This window comes from Opisthocomus hoazin, chromosome 12, assembly GCF_030867145.1.
Source record: "Opisthocomus hoazin isolate bOpiHoa1 chromosome 12, bOpiHoa1.hap1, whole genome shotgun sequence".
NCBI classification, from domain to species: domain Eukaryota; kingdom Metazoa; phylum Chordata; class Aves; order Opisthocomiformes; family Opisthocomidae; genus Opisthocomus; species Opisthocomus hoazin.
The window spans coordinates 22,420,241-22,445,699 of NC_134425.1; the positions used below are offsets into that span (position 1 = coordinate 22,420,241).

Genomic DNA, 25,459 nt, shown 5'->3' on the forward strand with positions numbered 1-25,459 from the left:
GAGGAATGTCTCCTATCCCAGGTGGAGACCAGCAGGCAGCCTGAGCAGCCTGCAAAGCCCAGAGATTGCTCTCTTGCCTTCTATGCCTGCTTGTCCCGAAGGAGAGGGAGCCTTGGACAGTGAGTCCCAGCTGGGGTGGCCAGCGCTCTGACAGGGCCTTGCCTTCATGTGCGAGCTGGTTTCCAGATGTATTCTGCAAAGATGAAGGCAGGCACGGTTTTGTCCCCAGGAGCTGATGTGAGATGTCCTGCTGGGCACAAGCCCTGGCTCCCGGTGGGAGGCAGGGGATCGCTGCTGGCTCTGCCAGCATCCCGCTGCCTGGTGCCTTTCAGATGTGCAGGGACTGCTGGGGACAGGGGTTTCATGGAGATAGAGAAGACCCTGCAGAAGCAGCAGACGGTTGCAAACACACCGGTAGCGTGGCCCAGACTGAAATCCCTGAGCAAGAGCGTGACGAGGAAAAGAGCTTGTTGGCTGAGAGGGGTGTGGAGCTGTAAGCAAATCCCATCTTTCCTTGTCTGAGCCTGTGTTCAGGGAAACGGATGCATCCGACTCTCCGTGCTGTTGGGGGATCATCCGTCAGCGGAAGAGCCTGCGTGCTGGCTGGCTGCTGACGGCGCGGGGCAGGAGCAGCCATCGGCGGGAAGGAGCCTGTTGTGCACTGATCCCTGGGGTGGAGGGCTCATTCTGCCGGGCGCTGGGTGACCCAGCTCACCGAGCACGTTATATCCCTGCGTACATTGATAGGTGAAGGGTAGGAGAGGCAGCACCGTCGTAACTAAGGATGGAAAAATCCCTTTGATTTCCTGAATCTCTTTTGATCCCGAGTAAAAGCATTCCCGTAGCCACAGTGATACAGGGATGTGAGGGAGGGTCTGCAGGAGAGAGCTACCTCCCCTTAGGCTGGTTGGTACCTCTGAAGAAATGCCCCTTGGTTCGCTGGAGTGCGAGCCAGTTGGGTTGCTTCATTATAGCCCTAATTTAACAAAATGCCTCTGCCAGGTGCCGGTGAAGGTAAGGGACTTGGAAAGCTTCTTTGCAGCTGCTTCCAAACTCTTCTAAATGTTGTTGCTAAGTGTTGCTTGCTCCTTGCTTTTCACTGATGCTCTAAGAAAGGCTACACGACTGTGGTTGAAAAGAAGAAATCTTTGTGTTTGAAGATAAATGGTTTGCTGTCTGTGTCTGTTTTAGGAGGGAGATGTCTGGCCCAATTCTTCAGTTGAAATTAATGTGATCTTCACACCCCAAGAGGCCAGAGTCTATGAACAAACGGTCTACTGCGACATCTCAGGTACAGCTCCTTTCTCCTGCTCCCCGCAGCACAGGCGAGGCACAAAGCGACTCAGCCCGCTGGGTTCTTGGGTCATTCCTCGGGAGGGTCGGTGGTCAGCAGGGCAGTGCTGGCACATGCCCACTGTCCCTGCGGTGTCCAGGGGGTCTCCAGGCCAGGGCTCGGCGTGTGGGGCTCTGGATTGCTGATCCCAGAACAATCAAAGCAGTGACAGGATCATTTTTCAAGCCGTGGGTTTCCCAGCGCTCTCTCTGCTGTGAGGTGTCTTTAAAGGCCAAAGAGCTACACAGCAGAAGAGCTTTAGTGAACGAGCGCTGAGCCCCTGTAGACCATTGACCTCCAAGATGAGTCTTTATTACGTGGGTGCATCATCAGAGTCCTGAGGCAGCAGGAGCTCAGCTCCAGATGTGCTCGCGGACCCTGGACCACCTCTTGCTGCCCAGACGCTGCCAGAGCCTGGGTGGCTGGGCTCTGCGCAAGGACCATCTTGGCCAGCACCCGCAGCTCTCCCTGCACGGTGGGAGTTGTCACCTTGTGGCTCCGAGTCCGTGGTGCCTCTGGGTAGCATTGTACAGGGCTTGCTGCACTCAGCAGGGCGAACACCCGCCCTGGGAACCGGAGGCCGAGCAGGCTGCTAGACAAGCTTTCTGCTCGTCCTGTCCTACGGAAGCGCTGTCAGGTCTCTTTCTGGGAGCAGCTCTCCTTGACCCACCCGAGTTACACCATCTTTGCCCTTACCGAGGCGATGGCTTTGCTGTGCTGGCACGGGGCAGGGGATGCTTGCAGCAAGCTGTGTGGTTTGGGTTACCTTGTCCTTGGTCTGCGTCTCTGCCTGGTGCTGCTGGAGGTGTTTTTCCAGAGCAGGAGATGGCTGTCAGGCTTCCATCCAGGGAACAGGATGGTTTCGCTCCATCTAAGAGGAAAAGGTGTGAGGCTTGTGGTCCTCCAGCAGCCGGGCTCCCATTCTGGAGGGTGCTGCAATCACCAGCCCAGCTGCTTTCTTGCTTTCCTTACTGCTCCAAGCTGACGGATGCAGATGGCGTGAACCAGCTTTGTATTTATACAGTAATTGCGCAGGGTTTACTCAGCAAATGCCACCTACAGTAATTACCCAGGGCTTGTGTTAACAAACTGTCTTCCTGTCTGTATGGACGGCGTATTTTCATCTCCAGTTCTGTTTCGTGAGCTTTGTGCCTTCACTGAACGGGTTTCAAAGCTCATCGCAGCGCATGGGAAGAAATTCAGAGATGGCGTTGTAAACTCGGCATCACTTTTTCAGGGTGCAAACTGATTGCTAAAATAGAAAGCAGCCCGGGGGGTTGGTTAAAAATTAGAAGCTGGCCGAAGGATGTATCTCCTGAGGGAAGAGAAGGGTCCTGTATCTTCTCCTGGAGCATCTCGAGCTGGTCCCTGCCAGCCTGGAGTCGGGGATTAGCACTGAGGCGGCCTGGAAAATCCAGGATAACAGTGGGAATGACCGTACTGCAATGGAAATCTCCCCCCAGGCCGTGAGACCAGGCTGCCCCTGCGCATCAAAGCGGAAGGCATCGGGCCTCGGCTCCGCTTCGGCTTTGAGCAGCTGGACATCGGGACGGTGTTTGTGGGACTGGCCCACAGCTACGAGGTGAGCAGCAGGGGCTGGGGGGGGGATCCCGATGGCTCCGGGGGCAGCAGGCAGCCCCGGGGACCTGCGGGACGTCTGGGGACGTCTGGCAACGCGGGCAGCTGGGAGCAGGGAATATTTGAGGTAATAGTGAAATCTAGGGGAGGGTATGCGACAGAATCTGGATACTTTTGGGGTCTGAAAGCTGCTGATGTTGCTGCTGAAGCCCTAAACCCTGCCTTTTGGCAACCTCCTTTTGAGAGGAGCTGGGAGGTTACATAAAAAATAATTACAAAAAATAGTAACAAAAAGCCCTGCTTGACAGAATCCCAGAATCCCAGCATGGTAGGGGTTGGCCATCCAGCCCCCCGGCCCGGAGCAGTCCCTAGCAAAGAAGCTGGGAGCGCTTCCGCTTGCCGACCAGTCTCTCGCCACGCTTCAGAGCTGGTGCATCCCCGGCTCTATAAGAGCAAAGCATTTCTGGAAATGAAGCGAAGGAATTCTCTGCGTATTTGCCTCTCCACAATGGTGTCGAGTTTTCTGCAAAAAAAAAAAGATAGAGCAGCTGGAAGAGGTAGACAATGAGGCGATACGTCGTGCCAGACACTTTCAAAAGCTCGGCTGTGGCAGGGAAGGACACGTGAAGGTGTTTTCTTACTGAAATTTTGCATTTTGAATGCTGATACTTTATCGATTCCATCTATATCAATTGATGATTTTGATTACTTCAGAAAATGCAGATAAGCAGATGATGGTGGTAGTGCTGTCCTAAGCAGCTAGACGGGAGGTAAACCTCAGCGCAGCGTAGGATCCCGAAGTGCAGTTTGTAACCAAAGTGCAGAACAGAGGAGAGGGGAGAGGAGTTTTCAAGTTACTGTCGTGCAGTTTGAATACGTGAGTATTCTCAGCAGCGGCTACAAAACTAAAGAAGAAGGGACGCCTCTCTGCTGCCGTCTCAGGTTTCCTGACAGGTTTTGCAGGGCCAAAAATAAAGGCAAAGCAGCCCAAAGCAGATAGGTAATTCCGTGGAAATGGCAGGATTTCACCCTGCAGCAACGAGAAACTTCAGAGCTTTGCCTGGAGTAGGTCTGCGGGCGGCTGACAGCGTGCTGGGGCTCACGGGCAGGCGCGGGCATTGCTCGGCCGACGTAAGAGCTGAGCGTCCACAGATGCTGCGGGACTGCATCGCCTGTTCAAGGCAGTCGATGGCTCGAGTGTTCGGCAAAGTACAGCTTGGTTCAAAGTTTACGTTTTAGAGTAATAACGGTAAAATCTTAGGTGGTGGCTGTGAATAGTTATGAAAGATAAATTCTTTAGAATAGGTAGAGCCCCTGTGCACCATACTCACCCTTTCCTGACATTTCTGGGTGAGCAAAGATGAAGAAACTATCAGATTAAAGAGAAAAATAGAATAAACCTGCAGTATATACCATAGCAGAGCTGGGGAGTGCTTCTGAAGCTGGTTGTAGTGCTGGCCTGAGGTGTCTTCTACTGCGCGCAATGAACTTGTTGGCTGCAATGGAAGCTGACGGTGTTCTGCCCTCGGCAGGATCGGGCTCCCGCGGAGCAGAAGCGGTAGTTGAGGATTCACTGGTAATGCTGCAGCCTCCCAGCTTTGCTCTTGGGGATGGGTGTGAATCCACCCGGTGATGCTGAGCAGGTCCTCTGCACTGCAAGTCCAAGGGGACTGCTCTGTGTCAGTGGAGTAAACCCAGAGTGACTCTGTTTACGCGAAGTTATCGCTGCTTTGCGTGACAAAACCCAAAGGCAGAACTTGCCCTGTTGTATTTTCTTTGGCTTCTGCCAAGCAGCAGCACACAGCATCTTCTGCCTTTTGCAGATGTTCATAGTTTAATTAGAAAACAAATGAGTCTTCTGCAAGCAAGGGAGATTCCTGACGCGTTTCCATTTTGCTTTCTTGCTGCTGCAGGCGATCCTGTTTAACAAAGGAGCCATCGATGCTCGCTTCAGCTTGATCCCTCCAGCGACAGCTCTGGGCTCCTGCTTCGCGTTCCTCCCCCAGGAGGGCAGCGTTGTGCCAGACGGGCTCCACGTCATCCGGATCTCCTTCAGTTCCACCACCCTGGGGCCGTTCACAGAAGAATTCCGGTTCAGTGTGGATGGATCCCCTGAGCCGGCGACCTTGACCATCAGGTGAGGAGGGTTATAGGAGCTGGGTGGACACATCTGTGTTCATCTCCCACCAGCCTCGTCTGGTGGTGGAGTGGAGAAAAAAGGTGTTGTCTGAGGTCGTAGCGTGAGGATGCTAGGATCAGAGAGGAGACTGAGAGCCAGGGCTTTTAAACCTTGACTCCAGTTTGAACCCTGCGATTGCAGCAGCAAATGAAGAAGTTTGAAGAATTGTGTGCGAGGGGGTATGACCAGTTTGGGGCTCCCCTGGGTTAATGCAACAAAATCCTGCACGCATAACGATCGCGTGGATCAAGATCCTCTGAGAGACATGTTCATGTACTCCAGGGAAACATCAATTCCAGCTCAGAAATACCAAAGCAGGGAACCTGCAGCTGGGAAAGGGAGTACAATGGGTCTGCTTTTGTGTGGAGGCCTCCACATCATCACGTTACAGATGGGGAAACTGAGGCACAGAGCCAGCACTTGTTCAGGGTCCTTCATCGGGTCGGCAGCAACGTGGGGGGCAGACCCTTGGCCCAGTGCCCGCCATGGTGCCCTCAGACACATCAGCACCTACCAGCTGCAGACCGCTTTGCTTTGGCTATCTGCATGGACACCGTGCTGAGCACGAGGGTGATAGGTTGGTTTGAAACCCGCCATGGTTCTGAGACCAGCTTTTGTCCACCGGAGCGGTGAGGAAAAGCTGAACGCTTTGCGCTTCTCTTTACCCAAGCCAATGCCTCCTCTGCCTGTCTCTGTCCTCACAGGGGCTGTGTCATCGGACCCACCTGCCACTTCAATGTGCCTGCCCTCCACTTTGGCGACGTCTCCTTTGGTGAGTGTGCCCCGGGCTTGGACCGCGAGGCGAGAGGTCTGTGTCTTGCCCAACACGGAGCAATTGCGTTCCTCTGTAGCAGCCTTTGAGGTGTTCAAACCAGGGCTGCTGGCTGCTTAGCCACTATTGGGCCATCAGAAGATCAAATAGGACCAAAGGAATAGAAAGTCAGTATTTTGTGGTGTCCGTCGTTCTCTTCAGCCCCAACCTCCCAAACCTTGGCAGCAGAATGACTGAAGGTCCTTGTCCCAGCAGGGCCCGGGGGTGGGACTGCAGGAGAAAGGGGTTTAAGCCACCTACTAGCCTGTAGCTTCTCTGGGGAAATGTTCCTCTTGATAGGCAAGGACACCATTTAACCGCTTGACCTTTAGCGTGAGGTGTTAATTAGCGCTGTGAGGGCACCTCGCTATCATGTACCAGGCAGTATGTCCGAGCAGTAGCTCTGCATCGGGCACTGATGTCCTCAGAGACGTGGGCTCCTGCTCCTTCCCCGGCGAAAGCCCAGCCCTGCTGCCAGAGCCGGTGGTGAGCATCCAGAGCGTCTCCCTCGAGATGCAGAATCTGGTTCTCCATCTGTCTCACCAAAGGCTTTTTACAGGGATAATCTAAAGTTTAAATGTGAAATCAGTGGTGGATTGATTGAAGGGCCATCATCATTCTACGCCCGGGATGCCTCTGTGTTCTCCTGCTGTTGGTGGACTTTGCAAGAGAACTCCTTGCCTTCCCTGAGCCGCTTCCTCCCCTCCCTCCGTCACCGCTCTGCCGCTGCTTCATTTCCTTGTGAATAAATAAAACAACGCGGGACGCGCTGGGCAGAAGTAGGGTTATGTGATGGGAGATTCATCGCGCTGAAGCCGATTTCATCAATCAGGCCCTTTCAGCTGAAGGCAGCTGTTGTGTTTTTGCTGCTGGGAGCCGTGCTGCTGACTGCTGCCTGTGTCTGGAGACTGCAGTCTTCTCTGGGATCGGGAAGTCGGTGTTTGTGCGTTTCTGTGCCCCTGCTGCCTCCCTGCCGGGGCCGTTGCTGGAGGTGGGCAGTGCTCGCTGTCGATGGGCACGGATGAGCTCTCTGCTGTGCCCACAGCTGGTTTTCCTCCCCGTCTGTGTGCGGATACCAGTCAGTAGGCAGCCCACGGGAGATGTGTCCTTCCCGCAGAGCTGGCCAGCCGAGCCAGATGTCCGCTCCAGCGCAGGCTGTGGGCTGGTGTCCTGTCTCTGGAGAACATCCCCACCCGGTTGTGTGGCTGGGGCGTCACGGAAAGCGAGTGTTAAAGCTCCAGCGCTGCAAGCCTTTGCGGGCAGTACTCAAAGCCAGCGTGCAGCACGGGTGTGATGGCCCTGTTTGTGTTGGGTGAGGCGAGGCACGGCTCCTGCGAAGTTCTCAGCAAGCATCAGGCTTGCCTGCGGTGAAGCGGGCTGCAAATTGTCACGTGCTCAGTCTGGTGGCACCGAAACAGGAGATGCCGTAAGGATCCTGCCTAGAGGAACTGCATCGCAGTGCTCTGCATCGTGCTGGAATTCCTAATTTCATCCAGCCTTGCTGCTACTGTAGCTGCTCCTTGCTGACAATACGCTGCTTTCATATATTGAAAACAGTGAGAGTGTTCACGGGGTGAACGGGGAATTTTATGGGTTGAATTTTCAGAACAAATGGTCTGTCAGGGTGCGTGCTCGTAAGTCAGAAAGAATTGTTGCTGGTTTTGGGGCAGGGGAGAGGGCTCCTCAGGCAGAGAGAGAGAAACTTGTGGTGGTCAGCATGGCTGAGAGTGGGCGTTGCCAAGGAAGCAATCTCTGTGATCAGCAGCAAAGGGAGCTGAATTGACGATGAATTCCTTGCTTAGCTTCTCAATTAGCGGTAATTCAGATTGAAAAGAGCTAAACTCCAAGCACGGTTTATCAGAATGGGATATTCACCCTGGGAATCTTGGGATAATCGGTGCGTAAATCCACGTTTGTGTCGTTGTCCTAGGCTTTCCTCGCACCTTGTCCTGTCGCCTCATGAACACCTCCCTGGTGCCCATGACTGTCAACCTGCGCATTCCTGGGGATGGCCAGGGCGAGCCCAGCGTTACCAGTTTCGATCAGGTGTCGGACAACACTCGCCCGTCCTGGAGAAAGGGACTTCAAGGTCACGTCATGCCAACCGAGTTCACCGTCACGCCCTGCAAAGGGACCGTCCGTTCCCTGGGAAGCCTGGATATCCAGGTAGGGGAAGAGTCCGGCCCTAGGGACTGCAGCAGGTGGAGCTGAAGCTTCGCCGAGGTACGGGAGGGCTTTAGCATCGCTAGCTTTGGGCGTAACGCCAGTAAGATACGTGCACTGGTGTTAGGCTCTTGTCGGCTGGGTTACTCTGGGGCTTTTCTGAAGGAGCACTGTTTTGTTTCCAAAATCATGAGCTGAAGGTCTTGTCCAGAAGCCATTCATGTGTTTTTGAGAGCTGCTTAGAGTGGTTTCTTTGATTTGAAGTGGTCAGAGGAAGGATAAGGACAGAAGGTGGCTGTTAAAAAGAGAGATGTCATTGTATAAAGCAGTTTGCTTTTCTTCACGGCCTTATTTCTCCTCTCCTGTTGAGCAGGAGGAGCTGTGTTCACTGCGGGGATCTCCAGTGGGGCTGAAGAAGCTCTGGCAGCCATGAGCTGCGCAGCAGCTGCTCAGCCATGTTTTGCCTCAGCTTCCTGTTGTAAAGCTGAACTTATTCTGTAGAAGTCGACGGATTCCCTCTGGGTTTATGCTATTGTAGTCAAGAATAAAAATTACCCCCTTGATTTTAATAGAGTAGTGAGTACAGCGTTAGTCTGAGCCTTCATTTAGCTTACGTAGGCCCCGCTAACCGCCAGGCGTATTTAACGAAGCAGATATTGTCAGAAGACTTTTGTTACTCCCAGAGACTGCGCTCTTTACGCGGCCCAGCGGAAGAACTGGAGCAAAATGCTCTCTTTCCTTGCTGTGGAAGGAGAACCGGAGGACAGCACACGTGGACGATGGGTTTTGGGAGCGCTGAGGTGTTTGATGCTCTTCTCTTCCCCCAGGTCACCCTGTGTTCCAACACGGTGAAGAGTTACGAGCTGGCGCTGGTGGTGGACTTGGAGGGTGTTGGCAAGGAGGTGTTGGCCCTGCTCCTCACAGCCAGGTATCAGCGCTTTCCATGCAGCTCGCCCTCTCTCCTCGTGCATCCAGCACCAGCACGCTGCCTTGCAACACGCTTGGCTGGCTCTGGCTCCAAATGAGAAGCGTTAATGAGCTGGTTCTGCCCAGCCAGAGATGAGAAGAGCAGTGCTTTGAGAGCAGCCCATGTTGAGAAGCACCTGTGCTCAAGGGACAGGCATGGCCCTGAGCCTTTTTCTAAAGGGAACAGTAATTATATGCATTATTGGCCTGTTTTTTGGTGCTTGAGGTGTAAGAGATTTCCAAAGGGCCATCTCTCCTTCTTTTCCTGCAAGTGGTGGACTTGGTCTAGGGGAAGATGTCCCTGCTCATGGCAGGGGGGCTGGAACCAGGTGACCTTTAAGGTCACTTCCAACCCAGACCATTCTGTGATTCTGTGATTTGTGCTGTGTTGCAGCCAAAATGGAAAATTGGTTTGGGACACAGCAAGCAGCCTGCTGAGAGCTGGTGTCTGGTTCAGTGAACAAAGGAATAAAAAGAAGCTAAAGGCGATTTACTGCTGTGGGGGTGTTAAATGTCTGTGGGACAGTGACCAATGTGTGGTATCTCTAATTCCCTGTCGGTCATCTCTCCGCCTAGATGCCTAGTTCCTCCGCTGCGAGTCCTCAACCCTGTTGTGACGTTTGGGCGGTGCTTTCTGAAGTTCCCGTGTCGGCAGATGCTGACCCTTGTGAACGACAGCGATCTTCCAGGCTGCTACGGGCTTCTTCCGCAGGTTTGGCATCACATCCTCTCCTGCCGTCAGATGTTATCGAGGGTTTTGGATAAGGCTGTGCTGGTTTGTATTCAGGCAGGTTCCTCTTCTCACCTGGAGGTTTGCTGAGAAGAGGAACCTGCCTGAATATGAAGTTTAGGGAGCAGTTTATCCTGTGGTCTTTGGGGTGCTTTCACGCAGCAGAATTCATGGGGTCGTGGAAAGCTGCTGGAAGGAGGCTGCCAGCACAGGAGTGGGTGTCTGTGGATGCAGCGGCTTTTGGACCCTGTGAGGATGCTAAGCCCATACAAGTCTTGCACCTTGTTTTGTGCCTTTCTGCTTTCTCCTAGGGATTTTAAAAAATGTATAAATTGCTGTTGTGGTAGATGTCAAGGAGTTTAAAAGTTTCCTCAGAGGTGACTCTGAAGCTGGATTTGATTCTGTCCCTCGCAGGAGCAGACGGAGGGTGCTGCCGTGCGGTACTCCAGCCCCGAGCCGTGTGGGATCATCGAGCCTCGCAGCTCGGTGCAGGTCCCGGTGACACTGGAAGCCCAGGTGACGGGAGAGCAGGACACCATCGTTCATGTCGTGGTGCTGGGGAGCGAAGGGTCCCCACTGGTGAGTCCTCAGGGGAGTGGGCCTTTGTGCGACTCTGCTTGGTGGGCTGTGGACAGACAGGGTTGCGAACTCCAGGGATCCTTCCTGGGAAAAGGAGCTTGTAATAGCTGAGCCATGTGGACAAGGAGGGGAGGGATTGATGGCATGAGCAACAGCTGACATCTGGAAGAGGAAGGGTGGTATCTGCTTAGGCAGGTGATAATGGAAGAGTCTGACACAGTGCTTAATTAGGGATGTGTGAGATGGGATAACGCGCCCAGTCTGCAGCGCAGCACCATCCCTGGGTCTGGTACTCTGCTGTGTTATTTGCTGAGCAGCAGCTGCTGCTTGGTTGGGACTTTTGTTCTGGAGCACACAGGGACATCCCTCAATGCCGCTAAAGCAAGCGCTGTGTGAGAAACCGTGCTGAAAGCCAGACCCATGGCGTCTGCGAAATGCCCATCGCATCTCTTTGCCAAAAGCCCCAGCCAGAGAGACGCGAGTCTCTGCGCTGCTTGCATCTGGAGCACAGGGACTTTATTTCTGCCAAGCTTGGAAATGGATGAGGCAAAGCTTTCCTGGGCTAAAACCTCCTAAAAGGGGTTGTTTGCGTTCAGGCATGCACAACAGCAGCACTAACAGCAGAATGTGGGCAGGAGCACATTGTACATAGTGTCCTGGCTTCAGCTAGCTGAAATCTAGAACAAATTTAGTTAGGTAAACTTGAGTTTAAAACGATAATGACTTTTGAAGCAGCTGTTGTGAAGTGTGTGATCCTCTCTCTGAGCATGGCAGAGGATGCCCGAGGGTTGCTGGGAACCTGAAGCTTTCTGTTATGGAAAGGAAGGCCGGCATTTTGAAAGTGGTCGAAAGGGGTTTAAACTTTCAATAGAAGGAATGGAAACGGTGCTTCAGCTCCTTATTTCTGAGCTAGCAGCCTTGGTACGTGATTTTTGGCTCACTCTTGCACGGCATCCTGTCAAGAGACGAGCATTTGTGGCTGCCACTCCTTGTGCCTGGGTTGGACCGGTGATTGTGACAGCTGTCAATGCCGCTTCCTTCAGCCGGGCATCAGGAAAGGTTTGACATCGTGGGGGCTGCTTTCTTTTGTGGTTCAGTCATACTCCTTGCCCCTCAGTGAATCGTCCAGCAGCCTGTCAGCGTTGGGAGTTGTGTGCGTTCAGATCCTGCTGAAGGGTTGGGGTGTTTAGAAGTGGTGAAATCCAGCCAGGCTGGATAAATTCTCGTTGTTCGCAGTGATGCGAGAAGGTGGTTGAGCAAAGGGGTCCGCGTTCCCCCTCCAATAGTCCGTGCAGTTCTGCAAGGACGGGACTTTTGGGTCTCAAGACTGTCAAAAGAAAAAAATACCGCTGGGGTGGTGTAACTGATAATTAACGCCTGTTATTCGTAAAGTACCAGGGATAGACATAAGCCCAAATCAGAGGCAACTAACGTACGTGATGTCGGCTCTGAAGAGCCGGCTTTGCCGCCGACTGGTGCTGCGTTTCTCAGGCGCAGCTCCGGGGATGCGCAGGGAGTTCCTCTCCAGGCGTGGCTGTGCAGCAGCAGAAGTCGGGGCGGGTGGTCTGGGGCAAGACGGAGCAGGAACAGGAGCGGGAGCAGGCGCGGGGGGAGGAAGGAGAGCTCACGGTGGGGAGGAGGGGTGAAAAGGCAAGGGTGGGAGGCTGGGTTTCTTTATCCCCTGAAAACGGGAGCTTGTGGCTGGCGGATGGGATCGCTGGAGATCCCACGCTTGCTCCAGGCCTTCCGTTTCGGTCTTACAACACTGAAAACTTGGAACAGCTCTAATTATCCCCCAGTCTAGGATTACCCTTAGAGCTGTCTAATCTTTTTAAACTGTCCTTGTTTTTTCTTTTTTGATCTTTCCTGCCTGCTTCCTGGAGCAGAAAATCCACTTAGTGAGCATTGGAGAAGGACCAGTTGTCTACGTCCATCCGAGTAAGATAAATTTCGGCAGCATCCAAGTTCTACAAGATGCTTCCCAAACTCTCCACCTCTCCAATCAGACTGTTACCCCTGCTTCCTTCCGGGCAGAGATGGTAAGTGTCTGTGGGGCTGTTTTCCAACAAAAATGACTGGTCCTTAGCGGCCTGTGGCTTGATTTGTATACGCAGCATTTCCATTTTTCTGTCTGAGAGAGAAAGCAGAATATTCCATCACGGCGCAGCAAAAGGAGCCTGGCCCTGGGGGCAGTTTTAAGTGGGGGACCCTCAGTAAAACAGGGAATGTGCATAGATGTTTGAGCAGAAGTGAGTCTGGATCAGTTTGACAAGTTCTCCCTTCATTTTGTGGAAGGTATTTAGCTCCGAGTTTCACACCTCCTGGGGGCCAAACTGCCTGGCTTCCTCTGGCCTTGAGCCTTCATGCAAACCCGGCTGCCGTTGTCGGGAAGCCTGGGGAGATAGAGTAGCTTCCCTTGGCGCGCTCCAAAGGAGAGACTGGAGGGGGAATCATAGAATCATAGAAAGTTTTGGGTTGGAAGGGTCCCCTAGAGGTCATCTAGTCCAAACCCCCGACAGCGAACAGGGACACCACTAACTAGATCAGGTTGCTCAGAGCCCTGTCCAACCTGGTCTTGAATGTTTCCAGGCATGGGGCCTCCACTGCCTCTCTGGGCAACCTGTTCCAGTGTTTCACAACCCTCATTGTAAAGAATTTCTTCCTTATATCCAGCCTAAACCTACCCTGTTTTAGTTTAAAACCATTACCCCTCGTCCTGTCACTGATGTCTCTACTAAAAAGATTGACCCCATCTTTCCTATAGGCTCTCTTTAAGTACTGAAAGGCTGCAATCAGGTCTCCCCGCAGCCTTCTCTTCTCCAGGCTGAACAAGCCCAGCTCTTTCGGCCTGTCCTCATAGTAGAGGTGCTCCAGCCCTCGGATCATTTTTGTAGCCCTCCTTTGGACCCGCTCCAACAGTTGCATGTCCTTCTTGTGCTGAGGGCTCCAGAGCTGAACGCAGTACTCCAGGTGAGGTCTCACCAGAGCAGAGTAGAGGGGCGGAATCACCTCTCTCGACCAGATGGCTACGCTAATGGCCTTCTGCTGAGGAAGAGCAGCCCTTGGGTTGGGCGAAACTGGGTTAATGAAGTGAGTTTGTTCAAGGAGGGTAAAATACGGGTTGTATGAGCTCTGGCATAGTTGCTGCTTCCAGATGCCCTAGCTTAGATTTCGGGGAACTAAGCCTTTATGCTTTTTACCGTCACGTCTTTCGTCCTGCCTTTTCCTGCACCCCACAGGAGACCAGGTCCCCTGGCTCCCATCTGAAGTTTGTGTTTGGCTTCTCTTACAGGCTGGCAAACGCTCGCGCTGGAGGATTGAACCCAGCAGAGGCGTGATCCCCCCCGAGAGCGAGGTGTCTGTGACTGTCATAGCCAACTTGGATGACACCGAGAAATTCAAGGACGAGGTGACCGTGTTCATCGAGAACAGCCATTCCTACGTGGTCCCCGTCCGGGCTGTTGGCATCGGCACCACGATTGTTACTGACAGACCCTTTGCTCCGGAGCTCAACCTGGGAACCCGCTTCAGGTAGGGTATTTCTCAGCTGCCCCTTCTCCTCGCTGAACCCGCGGGAGGAGTTTTGCCGCAGTCCTTCAGGCTAGTTCTGCTTCAGTGCTCAGGGTCCTGGCTCTGTTTCACTGAAGCCACAGGGATTGCTTTAAAAAACATTTTATGGCCGTCTGAAAGTCGTTAGATACCCTCAAAAGCCACCAAAAGGGAAATCAGTTGCTACATTGTCACTGAAATGTCTTTTGCTATAATGCCTTGATTTCCTCCCTTTATCAAATCAAGATTTGGAGGAAAACAGCAGGTCCCAGAAGCCCCCGGCTGGACAATGCGACATTACAAGTATAAACCGATTTCCCTTTGCAATAATGCTGCTTCCTTTTCCATTCACTATGGAGCATCATCTCCCAGCAGTGGAAAACCTCGGCGGTAACTTGTTAGCAGCAACTCGACTAAAGGAATGGTACTGTTTGATTTCCCCTCTGCCTGGGAGGAGCAGCAGAATTGGTCTTTGCCCTGTGTCATCCATCCCTCAGTTGGCTCGTCTTCCCCAGCTCCCCTGCCGAGCTGCTCTTGATGAGATGTGGTCGCTCTTTCCTCGTTTCTCCTGCCTGCTTTTGTCGCCGTCTCCTCTCTCAAGGCCGCAACAGCTTCTCGAGGCACGGGCGAGTGAGGGTGGCTGCGGGACCAGCTCTGAAAGGGAGAGGAGGAGAAGCCCACTGAGGTTGGGCGGGAGAAATGGAGGGTGTTAATGGGAAGAGCTTAGCTCGAAGGAGGGGATTCACTGATCCTAAGGTGTGTGTCTGAAACCAGCCACATCCTTACAACCGGGAGAACAAGAAGCCTTTAAAGGGCTGTTTGCCTTGTGTTGGAGACCTCTTGGGACAAGAATAGTCTGCTCGAGGTACCTGTTCCTTTTGCTGGCTGCAAAGAGGGTCCACAACGCTCTGATACCTAAATTTTGGGGTAGAAAGAGCAGATGAATCCTACCTTACGCCTTTAGGATAGGTTTGGGGGGTTTAATCTGCCCCCCCAAGCCATCCACCTAGGCAGGGACGCTGGAGTGAGGTTGATGCTTGTCCAGCATGTCCTGTGCTCTGTGCAGCCACAAACTGGCTGCCCAACGCAGGGGCCAACGTCAGCATGGTTGGTGTCACGGTCCTCGGCCCGCCTTGGCGTGCGGGCCGGCGGGGGCCCGGGTAACGTCTCAGAGGAGTTGGGCTTTCTCAGGGACACAAATTCTGCCTCTGCCCAAAGCTCCTCCACGCTTCTCTCTGTTGCTGTCCACAACATCAACCATTTCAGACTGAACTCTGTGCACATCATTTTTTAGCAGTCGGTTTCAAAGACTGGTTTGTTCTACGCTGCCACTTCTGTGTTTGTGTTTAGCTGCTTATGGCAGACCCGTGTTTTGTGAGCCACATCTTCTGTGCTCTTCAGAAAGACAAGAACTGTTCCAGGAACAATTCATTTCCTGGCCATGCTCGGATTTATAGAGGGTAAAATAATTGCTCCAGAGTAGCCTGCAGTGAGTGTTTCTTTACATGAAGGAGTCAATTTCCCTTGAATATTCATTTGGTTTTCTGTCTGGCTGTGGTTATTCATCTCTATCGCTCCCTTCCATCAGTGGCTAGACCTGGTCTTGCTGCCGTGTTCGTATCGGGGAAGCTTCTGTTGAGCCCACGTTCTGGCAGTGCGTCTGCCTCGCTGGCACAGAACCCAGCGGCCCTGTTCAGGCAAAGGGCGATGCGTTGGGGCGATGAGAGTTGGCAGCTCCCCGAGGGCTGGGTGCCAAGGGCAGTAATGTGGGTGCCAGGGCAGGGGCCGAACCGGCGAGGCAGGTGGTGCCCAGATTGCCAGCTGAGTCTGTGTGCCCCGCAGCTCCCGCATGGCATCTTCAGAGGGAGCCAGCTGAGGCAGCAGCTCCCAAGGAGGGGTGAAATGGCAGGGAACCTGTTCCTCCATCCCCTGGCAGCCAGGACAGGCCAGCTGGACATCCGATGCAGCGAGGCCTGCAGGAAGCGCCTTGGGAAAACTCTCCGAGCTTTGAGCAGCAAAGGCTGGCGATGCTCTGTCCAGGGCGACGGAGATGATGTTCCTCATGAAGCTTCTCTTTGCTGTGTGTAAAACAGGCCAGCTGCTGGATGGTGATAACCTTAGTGGCAACCAAGGTCTGGCTTCTGCTGAAGCTTTGAGCTAAGTCAGCCCTTTTGGAGGTGGCTTTGTTGCTGAGCGTGCAGTCGGACGCCGCCTTCGGGGTGTTGAAGCTGGGTGACCACTGGGAAGTAACAGCTCCCATGACACTTTCCATCTCTGCTTCTCTTCTAGCCTGGATCCCTGCTGTTACCGCTTCAGGATAACGAACAAAGGACGACGCACCCATCTGCTCTATTGGACAACGGAAGGTTTTGCCCCGTTTCGCCAGCGTGATCGTCTCCCTGCCATCAGTAACAGCAAGGGCAAAGATTCCTGCCAGAGCCCCAAACCCGCCTGCCCCGTGTTTCAGCTTCGGCCGCCGAGGATGGAGCTGATGCCGGGCAAGATGATGGAGATGGTGCTGGAAGGCTCCTCCAGCACTCCCCAGGTGAGATCCCCCACGAGGGCTGAGCCTTTCCCGTCTGATCACCTCCAGTGGGACTTCTTCCGCAGCCCCTTGACATTTGCCTGACAAAATGAGCCAGTGCTTTCAAGACACTGTTTGAACGCCACAAGTTACCATGGCAGCACCAGTTGCTCTCCTTGCTGTCCACCATCAGTTGCTGAGGCTTTTTCATGTTGCCATAGCTACCATAAACCCAACTTGCTGCTACCAAAATAGGGGCTGAAGGAAATATTGCTACTTCAGGGGCAAAGAGCAGTTTACGAGGTGTCATGTGCTCAGGCAGAAAGGAAGGGCAGAGAACATAAGTTCCCCTCTACTCTGCCCCAGTGAGGCCCCATCTGCAGTGCTGCATGCAGTTCTGGGCTCCCCAGTACAAGAAAGGTGAGGAGCTACTGGAGAGAGTCCAGCGGAGGGCTACGAGGATGAGGAGGGGACTGGAGCATCTCTCCTACGAGGAAAGGCTGAGGGAGCTGGGCTTGTTCAGCCTGGAGAAGAGAAGGCTGAGAGGGGACCTTATCAATGCCCATAAATATCTGCAGGGTGGGTGTCAGGTGTTTCTTTGAAAACGGGCTCTCGGAGGGCACAGTACCTCCTAGGATGAGTGACCCCCTCTTTACCTGAGGGCAGGCTTTTGCCCAGGGATCCTTTCCACTAAGCTTCCAAGGACAGTTGTGCTGGCATTGATCACCCGTTTCCCCTGGTATAGTTGGGTTTTTTTAATCAGTTCCTACAGCTTTCTGTAAACATTATGCTTAGCAATGGGGCACATCGAAACATGAATTGTTTGGGGCAGTAATTCTTATAACTGTAGACAGCAGATGACTCACGAGTGCCTTTTTGTGGGTGACGGGGTGTAGCGGTACGGACATTTGAGTGCACGATAAGCAGGGTGCAGCGCGATCAGGAAAGGGGGCTGTTGGGGAGACCAGTGACCACAGCTTGATGGCAGTAATAGCTGCTGGTGGTTGATGGCCAAGATCCCACGGCACAGCTTTGGCCCAGGTTATCAAAATCCTTTGCGTCCGCGGTCGGGCGGCTGGCAAACGCAGCGTGTTTTCTGGACGCCCTGCTAGCACGTGCTGGGTGCCGAGAGATTCTTGCATGCAGGTGGTGACGGAGCGGCTGCTGTGCCACGCCATGGTGGGGAGCGAGGCGAGGAAGAGACAGATAATGCAAGTGGATGTCACCTGCGAGTTCATCGATCCCCTGCTGCAAATGTCCTCCAGAGAAATCACCTTCCGGGTGGAGAAGGTAAGTCTCTGGAGTGCATCCTGGCATGGAAATGGCCTCAAGCTGCATCAGGGGAGGTTTAGATTGGAGATGAGGAAAAATTTCTTTACTGAAGGAGTTGTGAAGCCTTGGAACAGGCTGCCCGGGGCAGTGGGGGAGTCCCCATCCCTGGAGGGGTTCAAAAAACGTGTGGCTGTGGCACTTTGGGACATGGTTTAGCAGGCGTGGTGGGGTTGGGGTGACGGTTGGGCTTGATGATCTTAGAGGTCTTTTCCAGTCTTAATGATTCTATGATTTAATAGTGTGGCTGAGGATTGGAAGCCCACGGAGTGTGCTGTCGTTTGTAAATGTGAAAAGCATCTGATGTATTTAGAGAAAAAGCTTCTAGAAGGGTAGAAACTGATAAAAATGGTAAATAGAGGTGTATGCACTTTTGGGGTTGAATAACTGAAAATGCATCAGAAGGGGAAGGAGGTCCATGGCTACTTCAGGTGGCTTTTTAAAATCCTTGTCTCCTGTTTCTGTAGCAACCCAGTGATGTCCTGACTCTTCAATACAAGCCTCTCTCTTTAAAAAACATCTGCTCGCTGCCAGTCAGCGTTGTCCTGGCTTTGGAGCAACCCTTCGTAATCTGTGATGCAGCCCAGCAGCCCCTCTCTGCAGATGTTCAGGTGAGCAGCTGGGGACCTTCCTCCTGGTGGGGTTTGAAGGAGGAGGAGTGTGGTGGTACACTTGTGTTGGGAGATCCTCCAGCAGAGAAGTTTATTCTTTCGAGTTAGCAGTAGACTGGCCTGAACTAAATCAGATTCGGAATGAGCTGCTGAAGGAAAGGCAATATCATCTGAATTGGGGAAGTGCATCCTGGCTGGAGGGCGTGAGGAGAGGGCAGCAGGCAGCTAGGTCTGGGCAAGCCAGGTAGCAAAGGTGTCTGTTGGAAGCCATCGCAGCTCTCCAGCAGCCGTCCTCGGACAACCTCAAGAGCAGCTTGTCCTCTTCAAGCCCCGCTCTCAGGAAAGCGGAGGACGCTCCTCCAGCCTGTGCCTGGCACCTGCCCCGTTCATGGTGGAAGGTGTTGGACATGGACACTGCTAAACTGGTGGTGTTGTAGGCACGGCTGCCAGCTGCGTGCCGGTGACGACCTCCTGGAAGGTGAGGCTGCAATGCTGTGTCGCTTGTGCTGTGAGGGTCAAGGAGTTCCTCTAGAGTCAGGGCAAAAGGTCCCAGCATGCCAGAGTGCTGTTTTGGTGGAGTATTTAGTAAAAAGCTTTTGTGGGTCCAGAACTCAGTAGAACAATGTTTATTTCCCTCTGTATTGATGTGGAGCACAGAGACACGAGCCTGAGATTGTCTCAGACGAGAGTGTTGTGGTGCTCGCATGCTGTAAAGAAAATGAAGGATGAACCAAGAGGCCTACGCTGGGGTTGCACTTTGAACATTTACACGTTTCATACTGTCGAACCTTGGGACTTCATCACACTGGTGATTAATACTCTTCATCTGCTTGCAGCCCGTGAAGCTGGAGGTGGGGGCGGAACTTCATCTCTCCATCAGATTTAACCCTGCTTATGAAGAGGATTTGAGTGGCCGGGTAGCAGAGAAGGCTCTGAAGATACGGTTTCTTGAGCATCCCCATGAGGAGCAGGTCACCATTCGGGGAGAAGTCTACTTCCCGAATCTCCGTTTCGAGACCATGGCCCTGGACTTTGGCTGCATCTTGAATGACACTGAAGATATGCGCTACGTCAAGATGACCAACTGCAGCCCGCTTCCAGTCCAGTACCAGTGGTTTTTCCTGACAGGCAGCCAGATTCGGTATGTGCACCGTTGTCCTCTCCTTGGAGCTCTTCTCCTTCCTCGTGTCCTGTTTGTGCTTTAGAAAGACCAAGGCTGTTTGCCTGGGGTCTGACAAATTGCTTTCAGCTTTCCCTTGCGGAAATAACGCCTGCCAGCCGTGGTCGGACTGGATGCTCAGGGAATAGGTGATCTGCAGTGGTTTGATGCTGGGGAGGAAACAAAGTTCTCCAGCCAAGCTGGGGCTATAAGATACTAGGAACGCATTTTGCATAGCCCATAACCTGGAGTCCTGCTGTATTTCTGGAGCTACAAACCCGTGCGTAGGTACTGGGAGAAGCAGATAGATAAGATGACCTCTTTTCCTTCCCTGCCAACCCTGTTTGTTGTCATTTCGTCCTGAGAACCCACACAGGCACTGCCACCAGAGCAAAGAGCTGCTGTCCCAGTCTCTTGCTGCTGCTTTGCTGTGGCCCCTGTCCTGGTTCCCCTGGCAAGGGAAGCTGGTGTGGCTGGCTGCTTCCCCAGACCTTCGTGGCCTGAGGCAAGCACCGCCTTGGTGAAGTGAGGCTTCACCACAGGACATCGCGTTCGCGAACCAGCTGCTTGGTGTTTGACAGCGAAACAGCAGGTTCTGCTGCGGCTTTGGGTACGGCTGTAGGTGTTGGTGGGAGCACTGGTCTGAGCATCCCCGGGTGGCAGGGCCGTCCTGCACTGGTTGGTCTGTGGTGTCCGAGCCCAAGAGCAGTCTCGCAGTCGTGCTGGAGCACGTCTGTGAACACATTGCTAGCAGTTCCTCCCGCTGTGGCCTCTCTGCATAGCACAGAAGTGCAGTCTGGGCAGTGTTAATTACAGTAGCAAATGGTTTTTCCATAATGCCGTAGGAAACCAAGCAAAGTTAACCACTGTGCATCGAAGTGCGGCTATTACCAATAATAGAGATCATCACTAAAGAGTTTTGTTTAGGGAGTTGGGATCTGGCTCAGAGGAGATGACCTGTTGGGAACTGGAAATTAGCTATGGCTATGGGGAGAGCTTGGAGGAGAAGCCCTCTCGCAGCTGGGTCTTAGCAGGTAACAAGAAGTCTTTAGCGTGGCCCTTCTCGCTGCACGGCGCCTTCGGGAACAGACCCTAAAGTGCAGAGGAAAGTCTGCAAAAGCAGGTGGAGGAAGGTGGGCAGGGAAAGGGGAGCAGGGCTGTAAGCTCTGCTTGGAGGCCCCTGTCCACTCCTGGTAAATTAGATGAGGGTTTAATGACAAGCTAAAGGGAAAATCTGAATTTGATGATAGAACAATGCATCTATTTTATACTAACGGAGAAACAAGCGCATGGCAGTGAAGCCTGTGTGGAATTAATTTCCTCTGGGGCCACTTGTTGGCTGGTTGCCTGTTTCTCTTTACTCTTCTTTTTTGAGAACCGATTTAGGATTTTGGAAATGTTGACCACTGAATCAGTTTTCAGCTTTTAATTACCCCGTCTCCACCTGACCTGGTTTTGCTTGGACCTGAGCCTGCAGGTGCTGGTTCCTCTGGTGGGTGCCGAGCCACCCAGCTCTGCTGAGCCCGTTGCAGTGGAGGGTGCCGAGCACCTGGCTCGATAGCAGCCTCTGCTCCCAAGGGTTTGGCGTAGCCCCTTTGCTGGCTCGTTAGCGCTTGTGGACATTAGGACAGCTCCCTTTTCTGCTCTGCATGTTAATTAAGCAGTAATGTACTCTCTCTGGGTCCCTCGGCAGAGGTCATGTGATCCTTGGTGGCAGGGCTGGAAATGAAGACAGTCTCCAAGCTATTAACACCTCAAATTGCTCATTAAGAGCCCGGCAGAAGGGCAGCCTGTCAGATATTATTTCTGGTCCACATTAAGCACTGTTGGTATTCTAAATGATCAGATCAAACTAACTCATTCTGACATGGAGGGAACCGAACATCAGGTCTGATGAAGGTGAGCTCGATAGAGTGTCACCATCCATACATCTAACCTTGCTGGAGCCCATCAGCAGAGACTCCCAGCACCAGTCAGGCACACACATTTCTTTTGGCCAGGGGAGAAAAATGTTGTTTCTGCTGCTGGAGCCGTTGCTTTGCGACTGGGGAATACCTGCGGCGCAGCGGGGAGCTGAATCTTCTCCTCGACATTTGCAGTATATTGATGACAAATGAGGGAAACTTCCTTCCCCGGAGCGCTAATCGCTGCTACCTTGGCGCTCGTCAGGGATCAATGGGCCGTTTAATTGCAAGCCTCCGCCTGGAACTGTTGGATGCGTCTTTCCGTGTTGCCTGGCGTGTGCGGGGATGCCCCGAGACGGGCTCCGTGGGTGCCCCTGCGCGGTGCTGGGCTCTGCTGGGGTCAGGGCACGGCAAGCTGCGGGCTCCATCGCTGCTCTGCCTTGTGGCGCTGAGAGAAAGCGTCGCCGCTTGCTCGTGCCGACCTGCAGCTGCAGGGAATCGTTAGGGGAAATATTCAGGATAAACATCTGGTAGAGCTGCAAGATTTCTCACTTTGTGCCTCTGGATGGGGACAGCATGGTGGGTGCTGTCAGGAAGGCACTGGTGGGTCTGGACTGGGTCATTGGGTCTGTCCCTTTGCACCTCAGTCTCCCCATTTTGCCCAGTTTGTCTGTCTCTTCCTTTCCCGCAGCACCTTGTGCCTTCGCGCAAGGCCCGCTCGCCTCTGTCCTCTCCCACGTCTCCTTGCAGCCAGCTGCCTGCACCGCCGCTGTCCCAGCATCGTCCCGGGGCAGCCCCAAGCGTTGACCTGCTCCGTTCTGGTTTCAGAGCTGCTGGGTCAGACCATCGCTGAGCTCGCACCGCCAGTGCCCTCCCAGGGGCCGCATCCTGCCCAGGAGCTGCTCATGCAGGCTTCTCTGCCTCCCACTGCGGGTCCGTGATCAGAGTTCTGTTATTTTCCAGGTTCAGCCCTCCAGCACCGAAATTCTTCACCAAACCCCAAGCGCCGAAGGAGGAGGGAGCCCAGTCGGAGCACTCGGTGTCTGCAGAGGGCAGCTCCAGCGACGGGGGTGCGGAGGAGCCAGCCAAAGCCCTGGGAGCGGCGGGGGATCCTGCCCGAGAGCCAGCAGATGACTCCTTGGAGGCACAGGTAGATTGTTCTTGTGGACCTGCTGCTTGCGTTGCCTCCCCCAGCTTGCCAGGGAAAAGCTGTGCTGGTGCCGAGCGCCCGTTTTGCTGCTGTGCTGTCACGTGCCCCGAGAGCGGGCTGGACACGGGGCTTCTGGGGAGGGAGAAGTGGGAGAGTTTTGCTCGGAGAAGCCCACTCAGGTCCTCCTGACCTATGTTGGGTGGGGGATTTTTTTCCCTTGTTCCTTTACAATGTAAAATGAGGCTTTTATCTGCATGGTGATGCGAAGGTTTTCAGTTTCCTGTGTCGAGCCGTGCCAAGCACTGAGCTTCACATCCCACCTTCTCAGCCCCAGCTAGCGCCACCCATTGCCATGTCTCTGCCTTCACCGAGACCCCGTACTGCAGTGACAGCCACAGAGCTGTCTTGTATAAAACAAGACTTTGCCAAGCTCCGGTCTCTTCCTCCTCGCTTTTCTGTGGTGCCCAGTAGTGGGACAAGGGGCAACGGGCACAAACTGAAGCCTAGGAGGTTCCACCTGAACACGAGGAAGAACTTCTTCCCCCTGAGGGTGATGGAGCCCTGGCCCAGGCTGCCCAGGGAGGCTGTGGAGTCTCCTTTTCTGGAGATATTCAAGACCCGCCTGGACGCGGTGCTGTGCAGCCTGCTCTGGGTGACCCTGCTTTGGCAGGGGGTTGGACTGGGTGACCCACAGAGGTCCCTGCCAACCTCTACCATTCTGTGATTCTGTGAAGATTTTTCCCATGGTTCCTCCACTGGAAAGTATAGCGTGTGCAGGATGAGATTAGAATGATTTTGCCTGTGTTTGAGGAAGAGGTCCCTCCAGCCACGTCTGCCCCTTGCTCCAAGCCATGGCTGCTCTTCTGCATTCATTTTGCTGCCTGACATCTTGATCTCTCCTCCCCTCCCTGCAGGTTTTCGACATCCTGCCGCTGTTCGGTGTGCTGCAGCCGGGCGAGAGCCAGCGGGTCGCCTTCATCTTCTTCGGCCACACCAACATCGTCGCCCATGTCACGGCGCTGTGCCGGGTAGAGGGAGGCCCGACCTATGAGATCGCGCTGAGCGGGGAGGCTTCGCTCATCCACTACCGCCTAGACGTCACGGAGATCGACTGCGGGCTCCAGGTACCGCACACTTCTCTTGGCAGAGGTCCTTGTCTTGAAACCAGCACCGACGGGTTGCTGCCCACCTAGGTCTGGGGCTCTCTCCCCTTCCCAGCTTCTTTGTTAGCTCTGTGGCTTGGAATTACAAACTTTGAGTCAAACGTCCTGCATCCAAGCTGGTTTTTAATGGCCATCTCCACCCCCTCCAGAGCGGGGAATTCCTCCTCTGCAAGGTACCTAAGGCTGCCTCCTGGGGCAGGCAGGGTCCCAGCGGTGATCTCCAGAGGGATGTGCCCCGGGACATCCATCCGCTGATCTGCAGCTAACGCCTGAGGTCTGAGGAGATGCTCTCTTGTAACGCTCTTGATTAATCCACAAAATAAACCAGGGAGGAAGTCACCTTGGGCTTCCAGTCGCTGTAGCTGGAAAGAATGTCCCAGCGTAATCCCCACTTTATTCATTTTTGGTTAAATACCCCACAGATGCTTCCAGCTGTTGGCACAGACGTGTGGCACCGTCTCCCTTTTGCTGTCCCTGCAAGCTCTGCAAATCCTTGTGTGCAGGTGCCTTTTCTGCAATGTCTTGATGCCACCTCCTCTGTTTCAGCCAGCTGTGAAGTGACACCTTGAAGCGCGAAGGGCTTGTATCCGCTTTGGTTTCTTTAGAGCTGGTCTTGATGTGGTTGGCATTGCCCCTCTGCATGCTGCCAGAAGTATCTGTCCCTGTGTGGGGCTGAGAGGTACCCTGTGGGTTCCCAAGCCAAGAGCCCAGAGCTCCTCTGCCCCTGCTTCTCTCCTGCCTTGTGTTCATTTGCTCTCATCCCAACGAAAGCGGGAGGACGTTCCTGGCCTCAGAGCTGTGTCTTCAGCTCCCCACTCCTCTGTCCTCCCTTCAGCTGTTTAACGAAGTCACCGAAGCAGAGGTCACCCTGCAGAACAGCGGCAAGATGGGATTCACCTACGTGGTGCTTGACGCCAGCGCGGCCGCTGCCGACGGCCCTCTGCCCGGCGTGCCCCTGGTCGTGCCCAGCACGGTGAGTACGGAGGTAGCACAAGGGATTAACCCTGGCCCTGTGTCCAGCTGCCCGGGAGAGTGTTATGGGGGAAAACCAGAAGAAAACAGAAGAAAAAAACCCTAAAAGCAGCTGGGGGAGACAGGGCCGTAAGCAATTGCTGCTGGCGGGCAGAGAAGGCGAAGCAGGCGCGTGAAGCAGCTCCATGATCGGACGGGATTTGCAACTTGTCCCTGCCCGTAACAAACCCTGCCTGCCCCTTGCCAGCACTGCCCAGGGGAGACTTGAATCCTGTTTTGCTTGGGCACGAAGCTGCTTTGCCAGGAGTTGTGACAGCCCCCGCCCCGGTCCCTTGCCCCTCCAGCTTTGCAGCAGCTCTGTGGGCAGCGAGGGGGCCAGGGAGGAGCAGGGCTGGCACAGCAAGGAGCGGGGTTGGCAGCATCCCACCATCCCAGCTTCCCAGCCCTGCGTGGACGCCTTCGAGCTGAAGCAGCCTTCCGATCTTTGTCCCTGTTCGCAGTGGGAAGGGGAAGCCAAATGGCTTTCGGGTTTCTTCACGCCCGTCTCCTCCAAGGGCTGAGGCGCTGATGCCCTCTCCCTGCGAGCTTCCGAAGACACAGCTCGGCTTGGCCCCATGCAGAGGCTGCTGCGACGGCGTCCTCAGCGCTGGCAGCTTGGCCGGCGTTTGCAGAGCTGTGTGTGTGCAGGTGGCCGTGAGCCTGGGTGGGCTCCTCCAGCCTGGGTGTGACTGCACGGGCTGGAGGTGTTTGGGTAGGGTC

At 54.1% G+C, this 25,459-nt stretch overlaps 1 protein-coding gene across 2 annotated transcripts in view; it reads left to right on the plus strand.

Moving 5' to 3' along the window:
- LOC142362820 (hydrocephalus-inducing protein homolog) overlaps nucleotides 1–25,459 on the plus strand; it is a 49,469-nt gene that overhangs the window by 20,868 nt on the left and 3,142 nt on the right. Inside the window, exons 9-25 of one of the 2 annotated variants that reach the window (XM_075433475.1) lie at nucleotides 1,192–1,291; nucleotides 2,797–2,915; nucleotides 4,825–5,048; nucleotides 5,795–5,862; nucleotides 7,832–8,067; nucleotides 8,892–8,992; nucleotides 9,607–9,742; nucleotides 10,175–10,339; nucleotides 12,226–12,378; nucleotides 13,632–13,870; nucleotides 16,178–16,433; nucleotides 17,559–17,702; nucleotides 18,209–18,352; nucleotides 19,189–19,493; nucleotides 22,379–22,565; nucleotides 23,480–23,689; nucleotides 24,564–24,701. In XM_075433475.1, the coding sequence (XP_075289590.1) occupies nucleotides 1,192–1,291; nucleotides 2,797–2,915; nucleotides 4,825–5,048; nucleotides 5,795–5,862; nucleotides 7,832–8,067; nucleotides 8,892–8,992; nucleotides 9,607–9,742; nucleotides 10,175–10,339; nucleotides 12,226–12,378; nucleotides 13,632–13,870; nucleotides 16,178–16,433; nucleotides 17,559–17,702; nucleotides 18,209–18,352; nucleotides 19,189–19,493; nucleotides 22,379–22,565; nucleotides 23,480–23,689; nucleotides 24,564–24,701 (2,925 nt within the window). Of the gene's footprint in view, nucleotides 1–1,191; nucleotides 1,292–2,796; nucleotides 2,916–4,824; nucleotides 5,049–5,794; nucleotides 5,863–7,831; nucleotides 8,068–8,891; nucleotides 8,993–9,606; nucleotides 9,743–10,174; nucleotides 10,340–12,225; nucleotides 12,379–13,631; nucleotides 13,875–16,177; nucleotides 16,434–17,558; nucleotides 17,703–18,208; nucleotides 18,353–19,188; nucleotides 19,494–22,378; nucleotides 22,566–23,479; nucleotides 23,690–24,563; nucleotides 24,702–25,459 lie in introns of those variants that run through there. The other variant, XM_075433477.1, reaches the window with a different exon arrangement.